The sequence below is a fragment of the Netta rufina genome, assembly GCF_964035555.1.
Source record: "Netta rufina genome assembly, chromosome: 1".
Taxonomy (NCBI): domain Eukaryota; kingdom Metazoa; phylum Chordata; class Aves; order Anseriformes; family Anatidae; genus Netta; species Netta rufina.
The window spans coordinates 111,223,767-111,246,265 of NC_140123.1; the positions used below are offsets into that span (position 1 = coordinate 111,223,767).

Here is a 22,499-nt window from a genome sequence, read left to right on the forward strand (position 1 = left end):
GCTTATTCTGAAGTATGTCTTGGGTTTTAAGTGCAAGCTTGATTAACACTAAGTCATCTGGTGCTGCGTGTTCTGTAACAAAGCTCTTGCAGATCAAAATGGCAAGTAGGTATTGTATCTTCATAGAAATTAACATGCTTTGTGTTTCCCTATAGCGTTCAGACCTTTAGGCTTGCTAAATTATCATTAAAAGCAGAGAAGAATTTAAGTTACCTGTTTTGAACTTAAATCATAAAAAAAGCAGTTGTCCATTGTAACTTGAAAGTTTATTTTTTTTTAAGGTTGATAAAAGCAAGAGTTATTGTAGCTTTTTGGCATTCATGTAGTAGCCCAGAACAATTAGGAGATATAATAGAAGGGCTCGATCAAAGGGCTGTGGGGTCACGCTAATGGATTTGGTTTCTGGCGGTACTGGCAATTCACTCTCCTTTGATAAGCTGCTTTCATTTTGTGTGTCACAATCTGTGTCTGTAAAACGGGGCCACTCTCAGTCTGTGCAGCTAATAAATGTTTTTCGAGATTTCAGTTCTTTTTCAAGGATTTTAATATTTCTTGATGAAAGCTAATTTAGTGCTTATTGTGTGTAGTCCTGTTAACTGCATGGTGTAGTTCTGTTTGCCATGTGGAATATTCATAGACATTTACTAAAGAAAATCAGCGTGTTGAGATGCAGATCAAAAGTTATCCTCAATCATTGTACAAAATTTGACAAAGCCCAACAGCTACCAAATTTACAAATTATCAGGACTGGTCATCTTTTTGTGAGTTAGATTTGCCAACACGTAAACACTATGCTCAAAAATCAAGAGTGGCTCTGAAATGCTCCTGGAGTGCAAGATAACATGTGCTCTGCATTGGGAACAGACGCTGGCTCTGTTTCAGTTTTAAAGTAGGGCATTTCAAATGTCACAGCAAGCGAGCACCGAGGGACTTGGCCTCGGGAAGAGCTAGCTTGCCATAAACGCGCGTTCATTTGACAAACAGGATCTATTACTGCTTTTTGGAATAAGGCTTGGCTTTCACGGGCTTGTGCTGGTGCAGCTTTGGATCAAAGTTTGGTTATATTGCTGTATAGCACAAACACACTTTCTGGTCCAGATCTTCTTCATGAAATGATCTCGACTTTTTCAATAGGGAATTCTGGAGTACAATTTCAAGAATACAAAGGTCTTACATGCTTGAAGCGTTAAACTTCTCTGCTGTCATCTGTTTTGAACTACCACTGAATACATCACTTACAAAAGAGAGGTACATGTACTCTTGCCAAAATACCAATGTAGAAAGCACCTGACCAGCAATTTCTAAACTGAGGATTGTGACCGAAATGGTGTCGTAACTGTTACACGTGGGGAATATGAGGGACATGGTGGTATTTTAGTATTTCTACCAGAAGTGAGACTGGACCTGTGTATATGTGCCCAAACCCCAGAGTTAGGTAATTCTCCAGAGGGGCGTGTGTTACAAGGCGTTGTTTGGTTTGAAGCTGTGTGTAGGGGAACATCCTGAAGAAATACTTTAAAAGTAAGTGTCTGCAGTTTCTCTTTTGCCTGCTTTCCTGTATGTAAGTTCACGTGATGAGTGCCTCAGGGTGGGGCTTCTTCCACGCATAGAATGTGGCCATGCAAATGGTCCCATAGTCTCTAGCTTAAAAAAGCTCAAAAGCTTAGTGATGTACTGTATGGAGGATGGCACCATGCCTTTAGGCTTCAGTAGTGTCTCGTGGTTGGTGAAAAAGGGTGGATGGACAAAAATTGAAAGTCTTACTGATGGCTGCACTGAGAGGGATGCTATCCCTTGAAGCTTCAACAGTGCATCACGTCTGTTGAAAATGGGTGAGAGCAGTGCTAGCTTGAGAGCTTTCCAAATTTAGGTGTGTAAACGCTTCACAGGGAGGTCACGATTGCCAATTGAAACTTCACAGTGCTTTGTTGGTCATCGGTTATTTCTCAATAGTTTCATCTAAAGGGTTTCAAAGCAACCCTCTTGTGTGCTCTGTTGTCCAGTGAGGTGATCTGTGCCATGGCAGCTTGACCACTTGGTCCCTATCATAAACAGGCCTTACTTGCATAGGGGAAATCGGGTACGGAAGCATCCTCTCAGACGTGAGTTTTTCATTCTCTGGTGGCACGTAGTTGAGGGGAAAAGAAACAGTTTCTGGCTCTTATAGAGCCTGTATGCAGTGTTGGGGAGGGGGGGAAAAAAAAGTCAAACCAAAACGATAGAGGTCTTGATGCCAGAAACAAGTACTTCAGGGGCTTTTGGCAAAAGACTGTATCTGCCCCATCTTCTTAGCTGGAGGGAGAGACAGGAAGGCTGCCTTCAGTGTAAGATGGAGGGAACATGTAGCCACTGCGTTACGTGAAAGAGAATGAAGGATTTGCCAAGTGTCTTGTCACCCTGGAAAGCAGAGCCCTTGCTAAGGGGAATTTGGCTTTCAGAAAATATGAGGAGTAAGAGCTGTGATGCACCTGGAGTGAAATGGGGATGCAGCCTTATTAATCATTTATTAGCAAGATAAGTGGTATTATGTTTTTAATGATAAAAATGTGGAAGTTGCAAAAATATTCAGGTGACAAGTAAGAGAAAACCCTAGTACTTATTTATGGCTGAAATTTTTAATCAAACCAGTAATTTTAAGGAAGGTATTGCTGCAGTACAAGGAAGATTTCACCAACTGCTAACTCAGCTTTTAAAAACAGCAAATGCAGAGATGATGTTTTCTTCAGATCTGTTTTTTCGTGCAGTTCTGTTTTTATTTTAGGGAAAAAAAAAACATTTGGGATCTGCAGGTTCTAGTCTTGAGTGATAAGATAAACTGGAAGCAATCCGTTCTGTTGTCTTATTATTGGGCTGAGTAGTTTATCACATAGAAAGGTTTTTGGAAGCAACGCATTTTAACATTTCTTCAGTGCCCCTTACTCGTGTTTGTTTCTGTACTATCTCTGTTGAATGCTCACTGCACCGCCTGATTTATCTGTAGATAACAGCCCACCAACAATACAGAGAGGGTGTTGGAAAGAAGTTTAACTCTACCCCTTCTTTAACTCATACCGCATACTCCCAGTCAGGTGCTGGGGATTGAGGGATCAGGCACGGATATCAGGTGGTCTTTTCCAGTTCAGGATTGTATCTGGGGCAAGTAAAAGACACAATGAGGAAATAAGTAGATAGAGGAGAAATTACGGTCCCAAATTTCTATTGGAGTGCCAGAGGCAACAACACTAGCGCTGAGATGGTCTCTCCTTGGAGCTGGACCTAAAGAAGTCATGAGATGTAGGGTCTTCAGGTGTGGAGAGGGCTGATGCTGCAGTTTCTTTCCCTGTCTTCTTAGTTTCCCTGAAGGAAAGTTAATTGTGACTGAATTCACTAGGTTTGGTATTCAAAAACGGTACAGCCTAGTATCTTACCTAGAGTTTTGTTCTCAGAGCTATACAAATACAGGACAAAATAAGATAATGTCCTTTGAGCTTAAGAGGCTTTAGGATTTTAGTAAAAAGATCAGGCTTATCAGTGTTTTCCTTTTCTGAAAGTCTTTTCCCAGGATTATTAAGTTCATTATAACCTGTTTTCATGAAACAAAGTTACTCTAACCTAATATCTCCAATTTGCATTTAGTTTAAGCACCTAGCTTATGAAGAGGTCATGTTGTTTTCAATGCACTGTTTTACTTTCTGCTTGAGACCTAAACACGTGCCTTTGCATGCCTTATATGATATGTCATACTTCTAAAACTGTTATACTTGCTGTCTTCAGCTAAGTTGACCAAAAAACCCATAGGGTTATTTTCAGCTTTCTAGCTATTTTCAGGAGAAGTGTCAACCTGTGAACTGTGCATGTCACCATTTCTACACTCTTCTTAAAGGTGATGGAAAAGCTAGCAAATGTGATGCTTGTCTTAACATTTGTGAAATGAGAATGAAATGAATTCTTTCAAGACTTAGATTTATATTCCAGTTCTTTCTTGTTCAGGTTTTTACCCGTTAGTGCCTGTTAGTAGGGTCTTAATTAGCTTCTTCAGTGTTACTGTTTTAATAGAGTATGTAATGAGTATTTTTCTTCACAGGGAGAAGAGAATTTATCCAAAGATTAAAACTTGAAGCAACCTTGAATGTGCACGATGGATGTGTAAGTGACTTGTTGCTTTTTTTTCCTTTGTTTGTTAAAAGATGTTAAATTATGACTGTTACCACAATAAGAGTTCCTTGACTTGGGAATGCAAATACCGTGTATTAAAGCTAAGCTGGAAACCTCTGTGTAGTGAGACCTACGTTTGAATTCTGTAGGAATTTGTTGCTTCTTAAGCATTTGCCAATTCATCTTTGAAGAAAAACAAAATCCGATTTCTATACTTTAATACCCATCCTGCTATGGGAACGAGTTAAACTCCTATGTCAGGAAAACACATGCTTATCCTTTCAGTTAGAACTAACCTTAAACTTTAGAGTGGAATCTGTAGCAGTTTTTGTGCTATGTTGTGGTATGTTTTTTTTTTAATTATTTTTTTTTTACTTAAATCTCTATTAGTGTTTTAAGTGTCTGGTGCAGGTGATGCTGGCTTAAATACCAAATGCATTAATTTCTCTCCCTCCCCTCACAACCAAAAATGTTTTATGAATGACACTGTGTAGAAAGTTACTTACCAGTTTTTGTATTTAAGATTGTAGCAGTGATTTTTATTTTGAAGATTCTTTTCTAGTAGTTTTTCATCTCCTAAAATGTCCTTAGGAGGAATGTGGTGGTGCCTGAATCTACCTGATGAATATGTATTTGAAAATGCAGTTTGAGTTTATTATGTGAGCTTTTAACAAATGCTTTATAACATGTGCCTAACTTAATTATTTTGTTGGGTGGAAAGTGTTTTTATTCTGAATTTTTAGCTTTATATATAGGTGTTTAAGATATTGTTACAATTTGAAAAAAGGTCTTTAGAAGTTAATCTTACAAGACACTGTCAACAACCATTCAGTATCATTTCTTACTACTTGCTTTAAGAAAAACCTGCAAAATAAAAGTAAATGCAGAAATAAAGTAATTGCAATCTGTATTCTTGCAGCATTAATATTGCCCTAGCATCTTTTTGTTTGGGATGCAAAGATTTCTATCTCAGAGTTTAGGTACCTTAGCCTTTGAAATAGTGCAGTTTTCCACTCCTCTCATCTCTTACCTTTGTTCTTTAACTTCACTTGAACAGACTTCTAGCAGTAATACGTGAAGTAATTGAATTGATCTACCTAGCCACCAATGTCTGCTGGGAACCTGATCACCCTTCCAGGGTGTCATTTGCCTCTTTCAACACGATTCACGTTGTCTGAGTGAGGTCATACGTACCCGTACCCCACAAGTTGCTGTTTCTGGGGTTATGTCTAAAGGGAGCTTAAGGTGGTGAGGAGCTCAGCTGCAAATGTGTAAAACTCAGTGAGATGCTTTCTGTGTGAGGTAGCCAAATCTGACAGAGATTTTATTTCTTTGTTTTTTTTTTTTTATTTTTTTTAATTTTATTTTTTATTTTCATTTTTTTTGTATGCTGTTGATCTATCCTGCTTACAATAGGAATGAGGAGTTTGCTTTTTCAGTCTCAAGGATTGGCAGCACTGCCTTCTGCATTGTCTTTGAGGAAAACCCAAAGATAGTAAACTTATTTCTTAACTATTCAATTAATGAATTAAAAGTGCTTGCTGCTTCCTTTCAAGGCTAGCAAAAACAACAACAACAAAAAACTAATTACACACCCTCTGACTTTTTCATCTTCTGGTAATTTTCTGTCATTTGTGTTTGCCATATCCTCTGCTTTGGCCCTAGCAGGAAGAATTTCAAACTCCTTGTGTAGTGACAGTAACATGATGCTTTGAGTGGCCTGAAGGTAATAGATATGTAGCTTTTCTATACTGTTTGGAGATACAAACCAGTTTTCTAGCTAGTTCTCATTTACAAGGTATTTTAATAGTGGGTTTTCTACCTTAGAATGGGACATGAGGACTTATTTTTTTTAAATCTGCTCTCATTGACCATCTGGTTTCAGTGTCCATATACATATTTACTGGGGTTATTATTCGCTGTTGATCACTAGGATCTACTGAACACTGAGAAGTGTTCTGTATTAACTGGTCAGTTATTGGAAGGGAGTAGTCACGGGGGGAGTAGGGGAAGGAGTTGAGCTCATTCTACTGAAAGACTTCAGTGACTTTGCCAGTAATGTTGACAAGTTGTTCTGGTACAGATTAAAAAGGCAGTATAGTGTGCAGACTTCTAGCACACATTTGGTTAAGTCATCTCACTTCACTTTTTTTTTTTCTGAAGTGAGTTTGGCTTGGGCAGGGAATGCTGAAATTGCTCAACCCTGAATGAAATCAGAATTTAGAAGGAAGATATTGATGTCTTGTTTAGGCTTGTGGAACTGTAACTCAGATAAATGTGTCTCCCATTTGCATCTTCCTATATTCTCTTTGCTTTCCTTTTCACCTTTTTTTTTTGTCATCTCCCCTCATTTGCTTAATTAGGCACTTGTGATCACCCTAGTCATTCTTTTTCATAACTTCTCATTTCAAATGGACATTAATAGAAATTGAGAATATGTGGGATGTGAAGCAAAACTGCAGTGTGGAGGCAGATTTGTTGTACATGGATTTATACACTGACAGAATGATGTTTGCTTTTCTGTTCATTTCTTAATGGTTCTTAACATTGACTGCTGCTGTGCATTGTGCCAAGCCTGCTATAGGCATGTCTGTTGTAATGCTAAGGTCTCTCTTCTTCTTTTTTTTTTGAGTGCCTATTAAAGTTAATGTAAAGCTCCTCCATGAATATGTCAAGTTCTGGTAATTCCTTTTGCTTGCCCATGTGCCCGCGTGATCCATCCATGTGAGCACCTAATTCTCATTTTGCAACTTTGCTTAATTAAGGACCCCAGCTAAGCTTCTGCTTAAAATAGTAACTAAAACAGGTATTTCTATTTTAAGCAAAAAGATTTCTGTCTTTCAGGCTTAGATTAAGAATGAGACATTTGAATGAAAAAGGAAGCACAAGAAAAGGACATAGAAAAAGTGGAGGGAGGCTTGACTGATGATATAGACCACTCTGACACATCACAGTACAGAAGTAATCCTGCTGACAGAAAAGAGCCAGCGGAAAGTGTTGATGGCTGCTGTTTGACAGCTAAAGCTATTTTAGGGGCTATTTGAGATAATGGCCATGCACGCAGTCTCTGGTGCTTGTGCACGAGCTGCTGCTTGAAGGCAAACCTGCGTACTCTAAGGATACTTTCTGAGCTTTCTGGATTTTGTGTGCATTTACAGCTTTGTTTCATTAACACAGTATTAAATGCAGTCTTATGAACAGGAAAATTGGTAGGGAAATATATTGTAAATTTTTCCCCAAATGATCTGCACCACACTGGAGAATTTGGCTTTCCCAGCGTGCTCACGCTTCTCAGGAGGGGGAGATCTGGGAGGGGTTCTACAGTGATTTTTTTTTTTTTTTTTACCTGGGAAGGTGTGGTGACCAAGAGGCAATGGACGCTCAGAATTTGGGTGATGTGAAGATGTAATGATGAGTGCTTTGACGTCCTCTAGTTCAAATTCTGAGAACTCTGTGGAGTATATTTGCTACAATAAAGCACTTGAATGTGTAAAATTGTGGGACATGAGGCCTTTGTGTGAAGGTTTAATTTTTCTGATGGACTCTTCAGGAGCAAAGGGAGCAACTGAGTTGTAAATGGAGAGGCCGTAGGTAAAGCAGGTGATTCCCTTATCAGTTTATTTTAAAAGTACTTTTTGTGTGTGCTAGCTGCTTAGAAATTAATTCATTTAAATTGCATTTGTTAACTCCTGTTCTTCGTGGTGTTGGATAAGTATATTATTTTGATGTTTTAATATTCTGAAAATTGTAATGCAAGTCTAAACAGATTTTTTTTTAATTCATGCAGGTGAATACAATTTGCTGGAATGATACAGGAGAATATATTTTATCTGGTTCTGATGACACCAATCTGGTAATTAGTAATCCTTACAGCAGAAAGGTAGGTTTGTTTCTGAATACTTATATTTTTCAGATATGTTTTAAGGTGTTGTTTTTCAAGAGCAACTAATTTTTATCTGATGAAGATAATATCAGGCACTTTATTCTCATTTATAGAACGCTATAAAACCTCACGGTGCTTAAAAAACTTAGTATTCTAATTCCTTGTGACTTTGGTATTATCCCATTTTACGGTAGGTGGTCTGACACAAAAGGAACAAGGTCTCACAACAGATTAGTGTCAGAATTAGCAGTAGTATTCAGTAATTGTGAAATCTTTTAGTCAGATGAATTGTTTATTTTAGCTTTAAAATAATATACTAGTTTCTGCTGTGTAATATACTAAGTTGTCTTTTTGTGTAACATTGTTGAAGTAAAGTGTCAACCTTTATTAAAAAGTTATTACCATTTGAAACAACATTGCTTTGGGTTTACCCATATGTGGATAGAGAAATTGTGCTGAGTTAGGGGAAGCAGGTTTGTGAAGGTAAGTGCTGTAAAAATCTCTGCTTTTCCACTTCTGCACTGACATGAGTTAAGGTCCAGTCAAGTGACTTCCACCACATAGCAGCAATGTTCTGTACTTTGCTTTTGAGGGGACTGTTGGTAGTTTGCAGGAACAGATACTCTGCACATATCCTTCAGTCCTGGGGATCCTATGCAGCAATGTTCAGGTGAAGTCTGCACTTCCATGCTTTCTCAGAACTAAACTCAGAACTTTTTGAGAAATAAACCCAGAAGAGGCACTGAAAAATTAAATATAGAGACGGAAACAAAATGCATGGTTGGTATGATGGAAGAGAGTTTTAATAGGAGGTTATGGAGGCAGCAATGAAGAGCTGTGATGGGAAAACAGTAGTGATTTGGAGTGATGCCTACTGGTAAGGCCCTTTTCCTTACTTCCCCAAATGAACCATTGCTTCTAAACTTGATCTCTTCATTTCAGTTGTTGGTGCTAATCTGACAAAATCCAGATCAGTGTCATTAGACAAGGGAAGAAAAGGTGTCTGAGACAGCTAGGAAGAGGGTGAAGGATATAATTCAAAGTGAATGTTATTGGAGGGACTTTAATATATCACTGTCTGGCAACTGTTTAATTATCTTATTCTATAATAATATTTTAACACTTTAATATGTGCAGCAACTTAAACTTCATGTGAAGAGTTTGTCCCTCCTCCCCCCCATTGTGTACTACCACACCACTTAAGAGAAATGAGAAATGTAGGAAAACAAAAAATCTCCTGTTTTTAATTCAGCTGAGTTATTTTATTTTTTTTGAAGTGCATTTGGCATAACAGTAGAGCAGATAGATTTTTCAATACATGCAAATGCAATTATAAAACAGCAGGTACTAGCAAAAAGACCTAATAACCAGTGTTGTTCCTCAAATATAGTAGAGGTATGATTTTTATTATTATTATTATAGTTGTTTTATTTTTAAATGACTGTTACAATTGTGTTAGCTTATTTTCTCTGGCGTAAGTAACAGAATCAATAGAGAACAAATTGGAATTGGTACCAGAGCTCTGCTGTAATTATGTCATCATGGCTGATATCATTACTACTGTATTTTCTTCTATGAGCTAGCTGGATTAGCTAAAATAGACATCAGCCATCAATATTGTCTTCTGTGGTAGTAAAATATTCTGTTTAATAAGGAAGCATTTATTCTTGTTTACTTGTCATTTACATCAGCGCTGAGTACGTAAGTCCAGTTTTTGTTGTGTATGGTCAGATAGAGGTATTGTTACTACGTGCCTCAGAAGGAGAAATTTTCCAAATAATATTTCTCAAGTTTGAACAGGTTTTATATTTGTGTTGTTTGTGCATCTGAGGAGGAACATATTACTGTAACTTTTAATAGTAATGGCAAGTCTAAATCAAAAGAGAAGTGCTTTGTTGTACCTTGAGATGGCTGAGAATATTTCCTTTTGTGGATCCTTTCTTTCTCGTTGTATTTCACTCTACCCACTATAGACTACTTACTTCCATCAAAATAAATGTTTTAGACATCTCAGTATATGTTCCATCCCTGTTCCCTCATCCACACACCCCCACACCCAAAAAAAAAAAAAAAAAAAAAAAAAAAGAACTGGCTGGAGCTAAAGCTCTTTATGCCATAAGTACAGAAAGATGGGAATTTGTGTATTTACATCAGGTTGAGCACTCAGTTTTCAAAGCCCTTAAATGTGGCCTGAGACTTCTCTCAGATGACTGTGTACACAGGACTCTTACCTGTAGTTACGCTCAGGATTTTTAAATCTGTAGCCTGGTTTGCCTTCAGAGAGGGAAAGGGTTCAGCTTGTGACAAAGTATTGTAGAGGCTTTGGAGTGTGCTTAGCGGGACTGGGAATTTGCATCTTTTCCAGAGTTAGAATTGCTATTTTTCACCTGAAGATGAGAGGCTTTGAAAGGGACAAAGAAAATACTGTTGAAGTGGCTGGATTGTAAATGATTCGGTGCTAAATATCTTGAATGAGATCTCTAACTACATCCTGAAAGACTTAGGAAACCACTGATATTTGATTCAACAATATTTCATTTGTTTCAACAGGCCTCTTTTCAGAAAGTGAGCTAAGGTGGAAGATAAGTACAACCACTTTTAAAAAAAAAATAGTTTTGTTTTTAATGGGACTTAAGACTTCTGTTTTGTTCATTATGGCAAAAAGGAAAATAAAGTCACCATAAAGAGTTTCCATCTGGGTATGGAAGTTAAACATTTCAAGTTTAAAAAAGATGGTCTAGTAGCTGCCACAAGTTCTGAAAGTGCATGATCAAACAGGCAATTCCATAGCTCATTCCTTTTATAAGAAAAAGGCCAAACAACAACATGGTGGGGAAAAAAACAGCAACAACAACAAAAACACAACTACAAAGAACAACTTTTTACTTCTCCATTTAATTTGCCAAAACCTGTTCATCTTCTGTAGTGTTTCTTGGAGCAAAATATGTGTTGTTAGGGAAGTAGTAAGCTTCTGGGATTGCTACATAAATAAGTAATCATGTCCCTAAGATGTACTCTTTGCTCTTAAGAAGCGCAATTTGAAATCTTGAATTTGTTGCCTCTTCAATTGATTTTCTGTGTAATGTATTACTTAAGCAATTGCAAAAGTTGTGAAGATATTTGAATTATAGCTAATCAAGCCTTGAAAAATGATTTTTTTAATCTTTCCCCCTGATTTTACTTGGTTGTTAATTGTTGGTAGCCTATTCTACATTGGTAGTAAAATGCTCCAATGGAGTAAGACAGTGGCGTTTACACTGTGTAGCTAATGCTAGGCTTTTGGGGGTTGGCTGTCTGCATTTAATTTTCTCATCAACAGATGAGAAAATCCGTTACAGCCAAAGGACAAGCAACATTTTTGTAACAGGTGCCTTTCTTTTTCCTACCTCTAAGGCAGTGTAATAACCAGAGCAGAAAAGGATGTATAGTGCAAGTCAAGAAGGCCATGGAAAATCTGCAGATAATGAATGTTGTAATACTTTAATACTCATTATTGCAATACTACGCAACATAGTCAGGATCTCGAGGGACAGGCAAGATTGGGCTGGGTTTGCCTGTGACAAAACTCTTTCCTTTACTGAGAACATGTCACCACATACACGTTTCTAAATGCTCTTTCAGTTTACTATGGAGGAGAGAAGAAGAAAAGGAAAGAAAAATCTAAGTTTATCCAAGCTTGAGGGTAATCATCAAATGTAGGTCTCCATATCTACGTTGAGATCTGCATATGGGGAAAACTGAAGCAGCAGATTAAAATAGATCAGGTATTGACTGAATGAAAAGCAAAGGCATTAGCTTGGGGTTTGTGAGGAAAAAAGGTAAAGTTTCAGGAAACACGTGTAATTTGATGGGACAAGGATGAAAAGAATAAGGCTGCCTTACCTGCTTATATTCAGTAATAGGGAGGAAGAGTGGAGAACTGGAAAGGAAATCTAATATGGTATAGTTCAGACTTTTACTAGGGAGATCAAAAAGGATTTCTTGTCAGGTCAAAAATATTTCTTTTACAGTAGCAATAACTGAAATCAGGAGTGGGATTGTCAGATGACACCTCTTTAACCCGTGAACTAGGGTGCCTTATGGACTCCTTGTTCTAAGTTACTTCTTTGAAACGAGTTTCTCATTTCTTTTGAATATCTATTTTTTTAAGGTTTTCAGTTAAATGGAGAAGTCTGAACAAATCTAAATTGAGGCACATTTATTGAAATAAGATGAATTGATTGTATCTCCTGATTTTTTTTTTCCAATAATGAGCTTTGTGAATCCTAAAATAGGCAGATACACAATCTTTTGTGTGTGTGTGTGTGAATTGTTTAAAAGCCATGAAATACTGTAAATACTTGTAACCTTGTAAAATATTACGCAGCAGCTATTGCTGACAGAGCAACTACATTTGCATAATGTTTTCTTTGATTAAGTTAATTGAGTGGAAATTTGGAAGTGATTTTGTTACTGTAAACAACTTGGTATATATCATTAGTAGTGGTAAAAATGCAATTTGGTTTAAGTGCTACAGACCGGAAAAATAATGTAAGTATAGAATGTTCACCAGTGTACAGGAGAGCACATGAATGATTTTTTAAGTTCTAATAGCCTAATCAAAATTATGTTAGGAAACATAAAGAGTCATCAAAAAATGCTTAAAAACAACTGTAAAGTAAATGATATGCTTCTCTGCTGTACTGTAGATGAATGACATTCATTGAGACTGAATTAAACTTTTAGTTTACTGCCTGGTAGTCATGTTCTTAGATTTTTATTTGACTGGTTTCAAAATATCCTTTCTCATACACTTCAGATCTCATTTTAAAGTGGATTAATTTTAAGGGTAGTATCAATTTTTAAAGTCTATAAAGTTGGCTTGGGTTAGAATGCCTTATTCTTCTTTACCCACAGCATTCCAGATCTTTTAAGTGCCTCCTCGCTGCCATGCAGGGTGGCTGCATTATCCTGCCCTGATGTTTTACTTTGAGAAACCCAATGTGATACATAGCTAGCATTTTAAAAAGACAAGGTGGCAGGTGCATTCCAGTTCTTTCATTCTTTCTGCAGAGTACTTTGGGCAAGCATGTAAGTGAATGTCTCTTGTGGGACCAACTTGTTCTTAGAAGAAACTTGGTGTAAAGACAGCTTTTCTGTTCTATTGGCATTAAACTATTCATCACAGGCAGCCTGTACATAATTGATGCTTTATAGTACAAGAGTCTATTATTTTTCCATTCTTTATTTGCTTGAAAAAGGTTAACCTGATACAGCCTATCTTTTTCTTTCATAGGTTTTAACAACCATTCGCTCAGGACATCGGGCCAATATTTTTAGTGCAAAATTTTTACCATGCACCAATGACAAACAGATTGTATCTTGTTCTGGAGATGGGGTCATCTTTTATACTAATGTTGAGCAGGATGCAGAGACCAACAGACAATGCCAGTACACGTGCCACTATGGAACCACCTATGAGGTACCTTACAAAAGTGTATGATAATTTTAAAACAGCTAGAACACGTTTTCTTGTATTGTTTCACAAGGTTTTAATTAGTCGATGAAAGCTTTATTTCAGTGAGAATTAAAGAACCTTCCTTCTACCTTTTTTTTTTTTCCTTACAGAGTAGGTTTTAAATGAAAGAGATTTTATCTAAATGAAGGATTTTCCAAAAGGGAGTGTGATTAAGACCACTTTCTTTAGCAACACAATAGCTGAATGAATCTTCACTAAAATAATTCTCTGCAGAGCAAAAATGGCTTAAATTGTGCTGTGAAGTTCTTTCTGGAGTTGGTGATAGGGAAAGGGGTGGTGGCTATGTTTCACTTCTTTATTTTTATTTCATTACCCTCCCCACCACAAAAAAAAATAAAATAATACTCTTCATCAGTTTAACCCTTTTTCACAATTATAATCTGAAGAAATTGTTATTTCAAAATGTATGTAAGTAACTTAATCTGAAAATGTATTTCAAGTTTTAGGCAATTTCTGTATTTTGTCTTATATTAACAGTTTATTTGTAAATTTAGATCCAGTGTTTCCAATCTTCACTTGGAAGTTGTGGTCATATAAATAGGCAAATGAAGTCTTAGTTCAGTTAGCAAAATAATTAGATTTACCTACTTATTTAAATGACAGCAAAATCTGCTGTTTGTAAAACTTATCTTTAAAATAGGTGAAGTCATGCTATTTTCTTCTTACATTATGAATGTTCGATTTAAAAAAAAAAAAAAAAAGTAAGTTCCAAATCCATTGCTTTTGTTACTATTTAGCTCAGATTTCACTGGAAATTCTTACATCTTTTTCTTATTTGTATGTTAAGTGAACAAAGTATTTAAAAATCTCTGCTAGATTATGACTGAATTTGGGTTGTATGAAGAGGTTGTGTGAGCAAGTAAGATGGCTGAAGCACTGCTAGGATTCATTTTTGAGCACGTAACAAAATAGTCCTTACAGTTGATATTAAGTGTTCATTTAAAGGATTTGTCAAGAAACATCTTCTGCCTGCCAGTGACCTTATAGGTCAGTCAGTCCAGCAAACCCTGTGGTATTATTCACTGAGTAGGTGTTTATGGGATTGTAGGTGTTTTGTTTGTTTTATATGTTTGTTTTTGCCCGGGTTTAATTCAAAATTGTAGTCTAAGTACTAAATTTCAGTTTTGCAGAACTGGACCCCAGGCTCACGTCATCTGCTTTTAGTTTTGAGATTGTTTTGACTGAGAAACTGCCGCTCCCTTTGAATAGCATCAGTCCTGTGGCCCTCGGCCAGAAGCTTAAACTGCCTCAGTTGCCGCTGAAGCTGACTATATATAGCAGCGTGCATTAGTCTTTGGGTTCTGCAGATTGATTGGATGTGCTCTGTGCCTCAGATAAAGCCTGCCTTTTCATAAGAACATCTGGAGACAAAGATGCTGTTTCTTAAAGATGAAGTGTCCTCAGTTGAGGATGGGTCAGTGTTCTGGCTTCTTGGGGAAGTAAGAGCCTCCTTGCCAGCTGGCTACAGACTTGGGGAGCAGCCAGTTACTGGCTCAGCTGGTACCTCTGTTTCCTGGGGTATGGTATAAAATAGCTTTTGGGCTTGGGAATAGGAGAACAGTTAAGGACACTGGACTGAGGAGACTAGTGGGTGGTGGCAGAAGTGTCATTAGAACAGTGGGCTAGGGTGCTTGGGAGTTTCAGGGTCATGGGTAAGCTGCTATGAGTACTGCAAATGGAAGTGCTGATAGCAGCATAAGTATTGCCAGGGAAAGTCACTGTGGCAGTCCCAAGTTTTGATTTGCCTGAACTTGGGTTAACCAACAATTTGGTTGATTACATGAAGTGCCTGAAACTAGCAAATAATGTGAAAAAGAGGGCATTACTGTTGTTTTGAACGACAGCATAGGATACTGTTTTGGTTGTCTTTAAATACTGTTAATGGAAGGTATGTCCAATTCCCCTATATGACATATATTTTAACAAGTGCCCTTTTGACATTAATTATCTTGGTCTGCTTTGTACCAAGGTTTAACATAACAAAAAGTTAATAGTTTGAGCTATCTTCAAAAAGTTATATAGGTTTATAAAATATTTTGTCAGGAAAAGGAACTTTGAAGACTGTAAGTTCTGTTACTGTGTCTTAAACCTGTTTGATATTTGAACATCAAATGTCTGTGTTATTGTGTGGCATAGCAGACCTTTTTTGTTTGAGCCTTGACATGTGAAAGTACAATGGAGTAAATGCAGTTCTTTTGAAGCAAATGTCTGACACAGCTTCAGCTTCTGGCATAATGCAACTTCATTGCTCGTAGGTTTCTGGAGAAGGAAAATCATTTAAAATTTTGTGATCTTACAGTTCAGCTGTATGTAACCACATCATCATATTAAATATAGAACTTTGACTCACTGGATTCTCTAAATACCAAACGCTAACATAATCTGGCCTGGAGGTACTAATTCTAAATTTGAATGTGATTTGGATTTATATTGCGCTTTAAACTTGGAGCTTCAGACATTACAAAAGCATCCATTGAAAGAGAGTAATTTGTGTAGATCATTACGAACTGTGAGATAATTGGACAATCGTTTTTAATTCTGAGGAGAACAGAGTAGGTAGAGATGGAGAGAGAAGTTCATGAAACATGTTTCTGGAGAATTTGATGTTTATACAAGGCTATTGCAAGTTTATTTTTATTCAGCCAAGTGCTTTTCTTTACTACTGTTCCTGTTAATTCCATTTTAGGAGAAGAAAGTACAACTCTTACCTTCACATTTTCTACATAGTAAAATTATCACATCACAATATATTTTTTTCAAGTTAATGGAATACGCAGGAAAAGATTTCTTTATATGATGTTTGAACTTAAATATGTTAACAATAATTCTTAACTATTGGGGTCTGTACCTCTCTCTTTCTTTATTGTAGTGCTTATAAATCAATTAGGATGTTGTTAAGCACCATGCATAAAAACTTGCACCTGCAAGTGTAGGTATATATCACATTTTTACACGTATACTGTAAAATAGTATCATTGGGAACAAACATAAACCATAGCTATTAGAAAAAAGTTTACTGTGTTATACCATGTTCAACAGCACTTTTGGGACCAAGTAAATGTTTTTAAGGCAAGTTTTGCACCACAACACATCAAAAATGCTGGAAGGATTTAGTAGACTAAAGAGCAATTGCTGTCTTTCATAACTACACCAATAAAATAATTAACGTGAGTAAATGTGGAGAGAAAGGTGCTCTTTTCAGTATGTTATGCTGATATATTGAAGAATCATAGTCATAGCTCAGAATTTTATTGTTCCGTTGTTATTAAATACTTGGCTTTGTTCAGTTAAATTTCTTATTTGTCAGCAGTATAATTTGCCACAGCATGCATTGTTTTAGTAACATACTGAGCATTACAAGAGGAATGGTTGAATCCTGCAGAGATTACATTTGTAATCATATTTTAGGTAGAGAGATTTACAGATATCTATAGGTTATTGTTATTAAGAGTTTGAAGAAAATAATTGCATAAAAAGCATCAAAGAATCTTTTGCTCTGTGTTGAATTAGTGTATTACACTGTTATTGATTTTGTAGCTCTATGAAACATATTGTTGAAAAGTGTTATCCCTTAAATACCAAACAAAGTATGTTGTAGAAACTGGTGGAATTTACCCACAATACTGCTACTATCAGTAACTTCATGGAAGTTCAATGATATTTGGTGTGTGTTCATCAGCCTGTGTTCAGCCTTAACATGTTTGCTTGCCTTTTTATTTTTCTGAAGAGAGCTTCTTAAATGAAGCTGTAGACAAGAGACACCAGCTGAGTCTTCCCTAGTTTGAGCAGGGCCAAGATCAGGAAAATGGTGCAGTACAGTGCTCTTTTATAACAACAATAAAATGTGTTGAGGGTAGGTTAGTAACAGTCTTTAATGCATAGTTGCTTCAGGGGATTTTTGTGTATGTAAATGAATGATTCAATTGAAATAAAAGCCATTTAGTACTTTCATGTCATTCAGACTTCTGAGGGTTTTGTTTTTTATTGCCTTCTGTTACTTGATGAAAATTAAACTGAGCTTCTGTTGAATTATTGCAGCAAATCGATTCTTTATCTGAAAACTAATAGTAATAAATCTATGTTGCTTGTTTAAAAATAATAGAAATAAATGTAAGATTCAGGCTATTCATTTTTCACCTTGTGCATCATACTACGCAGTTTATTTTCAGTATATCAGACCTTTTCTTGAAAATGAAGATATATCAGCATTTCTTCAGTTTTCTTCTTTGTGTCAGTAGAATTCATAATTTGAGTTGTAACTGCTTCAGTCTTTGCTCAAAATGTTGATGTTTTTCTTTTGAAATTAATGGCATTTTCAGAAGTATTAATACTTTTTTTTTTCTGATCAGATTATGACAGTACCAAATGATCCGTATACTTTCCTCTCTTGTGGTGAAGATGGCACTGTAAGATGGTTTGATACTCGAATCAAAACAAGTTGCACAAAGGAAGATTGTAAAGATGTAAGAGTGAAATCTTTTAATAAAGATGACCTAAATGTAGAGCTGTACATCATACAAACATAGGATTTGAATTCTGGTAAGGCTTTTAGAAATAATAGATTTCAGGGTCGTTGGTGGAGATGACAACATATTTCCCAAGAAACAAAAAAAGTTTGGGCATTTTATTTTTATTTTTATTTTATTTTATTTTATTTTTAGTATCACTTTAGGATCTTTTTAGATTATGAACTTTGGTGTGATGATTCAGTTGTGGTAGAAAAGATTCTACCTTGAACCTGAATCTGTTGGTTTTGATTACGTCAGTTACAGTAGAGTGCAGAGTTGGAGGCAAAAAATTATCTTGGAAAATCAGCTGCACCCTTGTGTTTTTGACCATCTTTTTTTTCCCTCTATAAGGAAAGATTTGATAATGATTTATACTAGATCAAATTAATCATGGGTAATACTCTCCAGAAGGTAAGGTGTTAGTTGTGTCTGCTGTGTTTGGAATGCAGAAGCAGTGTTGAATTGAAAAAACACTTACACTGAAGTGTAATTTCCTGGTTTTAGGAGTTTCTTTGAATCCCAATCATATTAAAATAAAATTCTTGATTCAACGATCTGCCCATAGGTGAAACTTAACTCTAATTCTTAGACTCTTTCTGTGTATTTGGTCCTCTTCCAGCTAAATCATTATTTGTGTTTGCATAGGAAAATGTAATGTGCAAGCTAGTTTATAAATCTGTATCTGTTATGCTTATCTGTTCTCAAATGTTTGTTCCTGTGGTTTGTTTTTTTGTTATATTTTTTTTTCTTTTTCATTTGATCTCATTATATATTTCCTTCTCTGATAGCTTTCCTTCTCTGTAGTGTATTTCCTGTTTGGAATGTTTATGGCCTACCTACACAAGGCCAGATCTGTTTTTCTTAAAAACTCCTTGACTGATGAGCCTGTGTCTCAAAGTAAAAAGTAAAATTACACTTCAAATGCTCAGAGCTATTGTCTGAATGCTGTATTTTTGTTTGTTCCAGGATATTTTAATAAACTGTCGGCGTGCTGCCACTTCTGTTGCTATCTGTCCACCAATCCCGTACTATCTTGCTGTGGGTTGTTCTGATAGCTCAGTAAGAATATATGATCGGCGAATGCTTGGTACAAGAGCAACAGGTGGGAAACATACAATATAGTAAGCTTTTCTAACTATTTGCACTTCCAATTTCAGGTTCTTTTTGTTTGTTTCCAAAATAGATGGTGAATGACTGAAGTGTAATACTGATTGAAGTGTAGGTTTGTTCTCTGAGAACTGTGCTTTCTAATAGTTGAGTCATTTCACTTTAATATTTGGTAATATCTTCAACTAAGTAATCAATCTCTTTATCCATTTTAGAATACGTTATATACTGAATGGAGAAAAGGACATTCTGTCATGTCTCTTCCTTTGTCTTGAAACATGTGATTTCAAGATTCCTAAAAGCAAATAAATGCAGTCTGCTCTGGTCTACTCACATTTTAATTAAAGTCTTGCCTTCTTATATTCTGCTGTGCTGCAGCGTGTTGTTCCTTATAGGAAGGGTTCTTATGAACTCCATAATGTCATTCAATATGTTTAGCTTTGCAGTTATTGTTGCTATATCAAACATAATTTAACTGAAAAATTACAAATTCCTCAGATGGGAGCATGCATCAGATGCTTATCTAAAAGGTTTTTATAAAAAACTTAAAGCGGCAAGCCACAGTGCATATGCAATTCTAATGTATCTCTTACTCATAATGTATGATTATGTTTGGACATATGTGCGAATTAATATACATAGCTGTGTATACACATTCATAAAAGTAATCAGTGTCACAATCTGTCATTTCTTGCAGCATTTCCTGCTGATTATTGTGATGGAGGAGAAAGGAAACAGTAAAGATCACTTAATAAACATTAAACAATCTTCTCAGCTGGCTAATGTTCTTACAAGATTTCTCCCTTACATCATAGTGGTCAGCAAAATTCTGTGAGAACTGCCTGAGGAACAGATTCTGGGGAGGTTGATTAAAAGGTACTATGTAAATGTTAGATCTTACTTTTCCCCTGAAGTTTTGTTTAAAAACAAAACAACAAAATAAAAACAAAAACAACAACTTTTTCATTTTTATACCTAGTTTTGTAACAATACAACAGTAAGATGAATTTGGGCATGCAGGCCCATAGGGGAAAGTAGAGAGTAGACAAAATTTTGAAGACTAGTTTTTCTGGTACTGCTGGTGTAGAGTTTAGTGCTTCACTGTTGTGTTGCTTTTTTTTTTTTTTTTTTTTTTTTTAAGGATGAGATATTCCATGATAATTGCTAGTAAGCAATCTGCTGATTTACCTCTTAAACTTTCAGTTTTAGTCCTTATGCAGTGTGAGATGATAAACTCCGAACTTGTCAAGGACAGACTTTTGCACATGCTGAGCCAAAACAGACATGCTGTGCAGGAAAGTTTTGTGGCAAATGTTGTGTTTTTGGAACAGTTTGTTTTTCTCAATTAGTTGTCTTATAGGTAATTTTAATCTGCTTGCAAGTTTCTAACTCTAGAATTGAAGATTGTTTTAGTGCATAGAATGGAGGTGAGTTATCGTGCAAGTCTGATGTATCATGTAGTTCTGCAGTCTTAAAGGGATAAGTGTTATGTCTCAAGGAAAAACTGATAATTTTTAGATCATTTGGGGGAGTAAAGAGGAGACAGATGTCCTTAAATTTTCAAAGTTCTGTAGAATGAATTCCTGATTTGTGTGGTGATACGTAGTTGCATTATTGCTGTGTAAATATGTTTTCATACATTTCAAAATTTCCATTTGTATTAAACTTTACAGATAGTATTCACACACCATCATGTGATGGGTGATTATATGAATATACTTGTGTGTATAAATTTTCATCTTTCTTTATAATTTACATATAGAGTGTGTAAACAAAAAATAAAATATACTGGAAAGATCTGATACGTTAGTATTCCGAACCAAATTATTGCAAAAGCTACAGATTGCTTAGGTTTTCTCAGGTCATCTTTCTTTGGATGTTAACTAAGGAGTATATAGAAACTGCTGGTTGAAAGTTTGCAATAGTAAATATACTCTCTCTTTCTCTCCCACAGGGAATTATGCTGGTAGGGGCACTGTTGGAATGGTGGCACGTTTTGTTCCTCCTCATCTCAATAACAAATCCTGCAGAGTAACTTCTCTATGTTATAGTGAAGATGGCCAAGAGATCCTTGTTAGTTATTCCTCAGATTACATCTACTTGTTTGATCCCAAGGATGACACAGCACGAGAACTTAAAGTTCCTTCTGCTGAGGAGAGGCGAGAAGAGGCAAGTGATTAAGATGACCTATTCTCATGTTTTGTCTCACTACCACCACCTTGGGGAACACCTATTGGTTTTATTTGTCTTGAAATGAATCATAAGCCATTGTCAAGCGTTGTTTTAAAAATACTTGTAGAATATCTACGCAGACGGGTTTGGGCGGCTGGGGAGGTGTGTGTATGTGTGGGTGGTGGTGGTGGTGGTGTTTTTTGGTCCAGTATATTTTGATAAGAGAACAATGAAGAAGCAGGTCTTGGTTGTGCCAATGATTAGCAAATAACAGACTCTATTTCCCTTATACTGGAAGTCCAGCACAGGCTGATATGAACAGAAGTTGGTACCCTGACTGTTCAGTGTCTTGCATAAAATAGGCTTACCTTAGAGCAATACCTGCTGTTTGCAGCAGGAAGCACGTAAAATTGTTATCTCTGTATTCTTCCCAGTTTCATGTTTTCTACAAATAAGTGAGTGCTGCAGAGATTCACAGTTAGCTTTAATCTTTCTGTAACTAGGTCTAGACACACAAGATGGGACTAAGCTATCTTGTGGATGCTGACTGTCTGGTGCTTTTTTTTGCAAATGTATTCTGGAACTGGTTTGCTTTCTTAGAAAATTGTTGCATCTTCTCAGGGTTGATTAGAGTCTGGAGTACCTGTGTTGAAATGCGAACCACAGATCACTTCCTAGCTTTATTTCTGTGATAATTTAGAGTTTCTTACTATAGAATCGTGTAGGTTAGAAAAGACCTCAAAGATCATCAAGTCCAACCATAATCCTACTAATGTAGTAGGTCAGGGGAATTTTAAAGGAAATTTTGCTGTTCCTAACTCATAGAGGCTTTCAGTGGAAGTTTAAACACTAAAAGTTGCTGGAAGAAGAGTTCCATTATAAGGTTTTTGTCATGGAGCACTTTGACTTTCTTAATCCCCATGGACAAAGAGGGTCTCAGTTATAGTACACCTGTAATTCCATCATATAAAACAACAGAACTATATAAAATTCAAGATATATTCTGAGATTTTGAAAACTTAGCCAAAATGTCTTAAAGCACACTTGATATATATCAGTAAGTTTTAAGGGAGAATATCTTTTGAAATAACAATGAAATTGTGCAGTGCAGTTTTCTGAACATACTTACGAAAAAACAACAACAATAGGGTGAAGACTTGTGAACTAAAGCAGAAAG

The 22,499-nt window shown here is 36.2% G+C and overlaps 1 protein-coding gene across 6 annotated transcripts in view; it reads left to right on the top strand.

Moving 5' to 3' along the window:
• The window catches only part of DCAF6 (DDB1 and CUL4 associated factor 6), an 85,865-nt gene that overhangs the window by 8,680 nt on the left and 54,686 nt on the right, over nt 1–22,499 (top strand). For all 6 annotated transcript variants that reach the window (XM_084298468.1, XM_084298470.1, XM_084298471.1 and 3 more), the window contains exons 2-7: nt 4,064–4,125; nt 7,922–8,014; nt 13,293–13,478; nt 17,885–17,998; nt 19,010–19,145; nt 21,105–21,319. In XM_084298468.1, the coding sequence (XP_084154594.1) occupies nt 4,064–4,125; nt 7,922–8,014; nt 13,293–13,478; nt 17,885–17,998; nt 19,010–19,145; nt 21,105–21,319 (806 nt within the window). The remainder of the gene's footprint in view (nt 1–4,063; nt 4,126–7,921; nt 8,015–13,292; nt 13,479–17,884; nt 17,999–19,009; nt 19,146–21,104; nt 21,320–22,499) is intronic.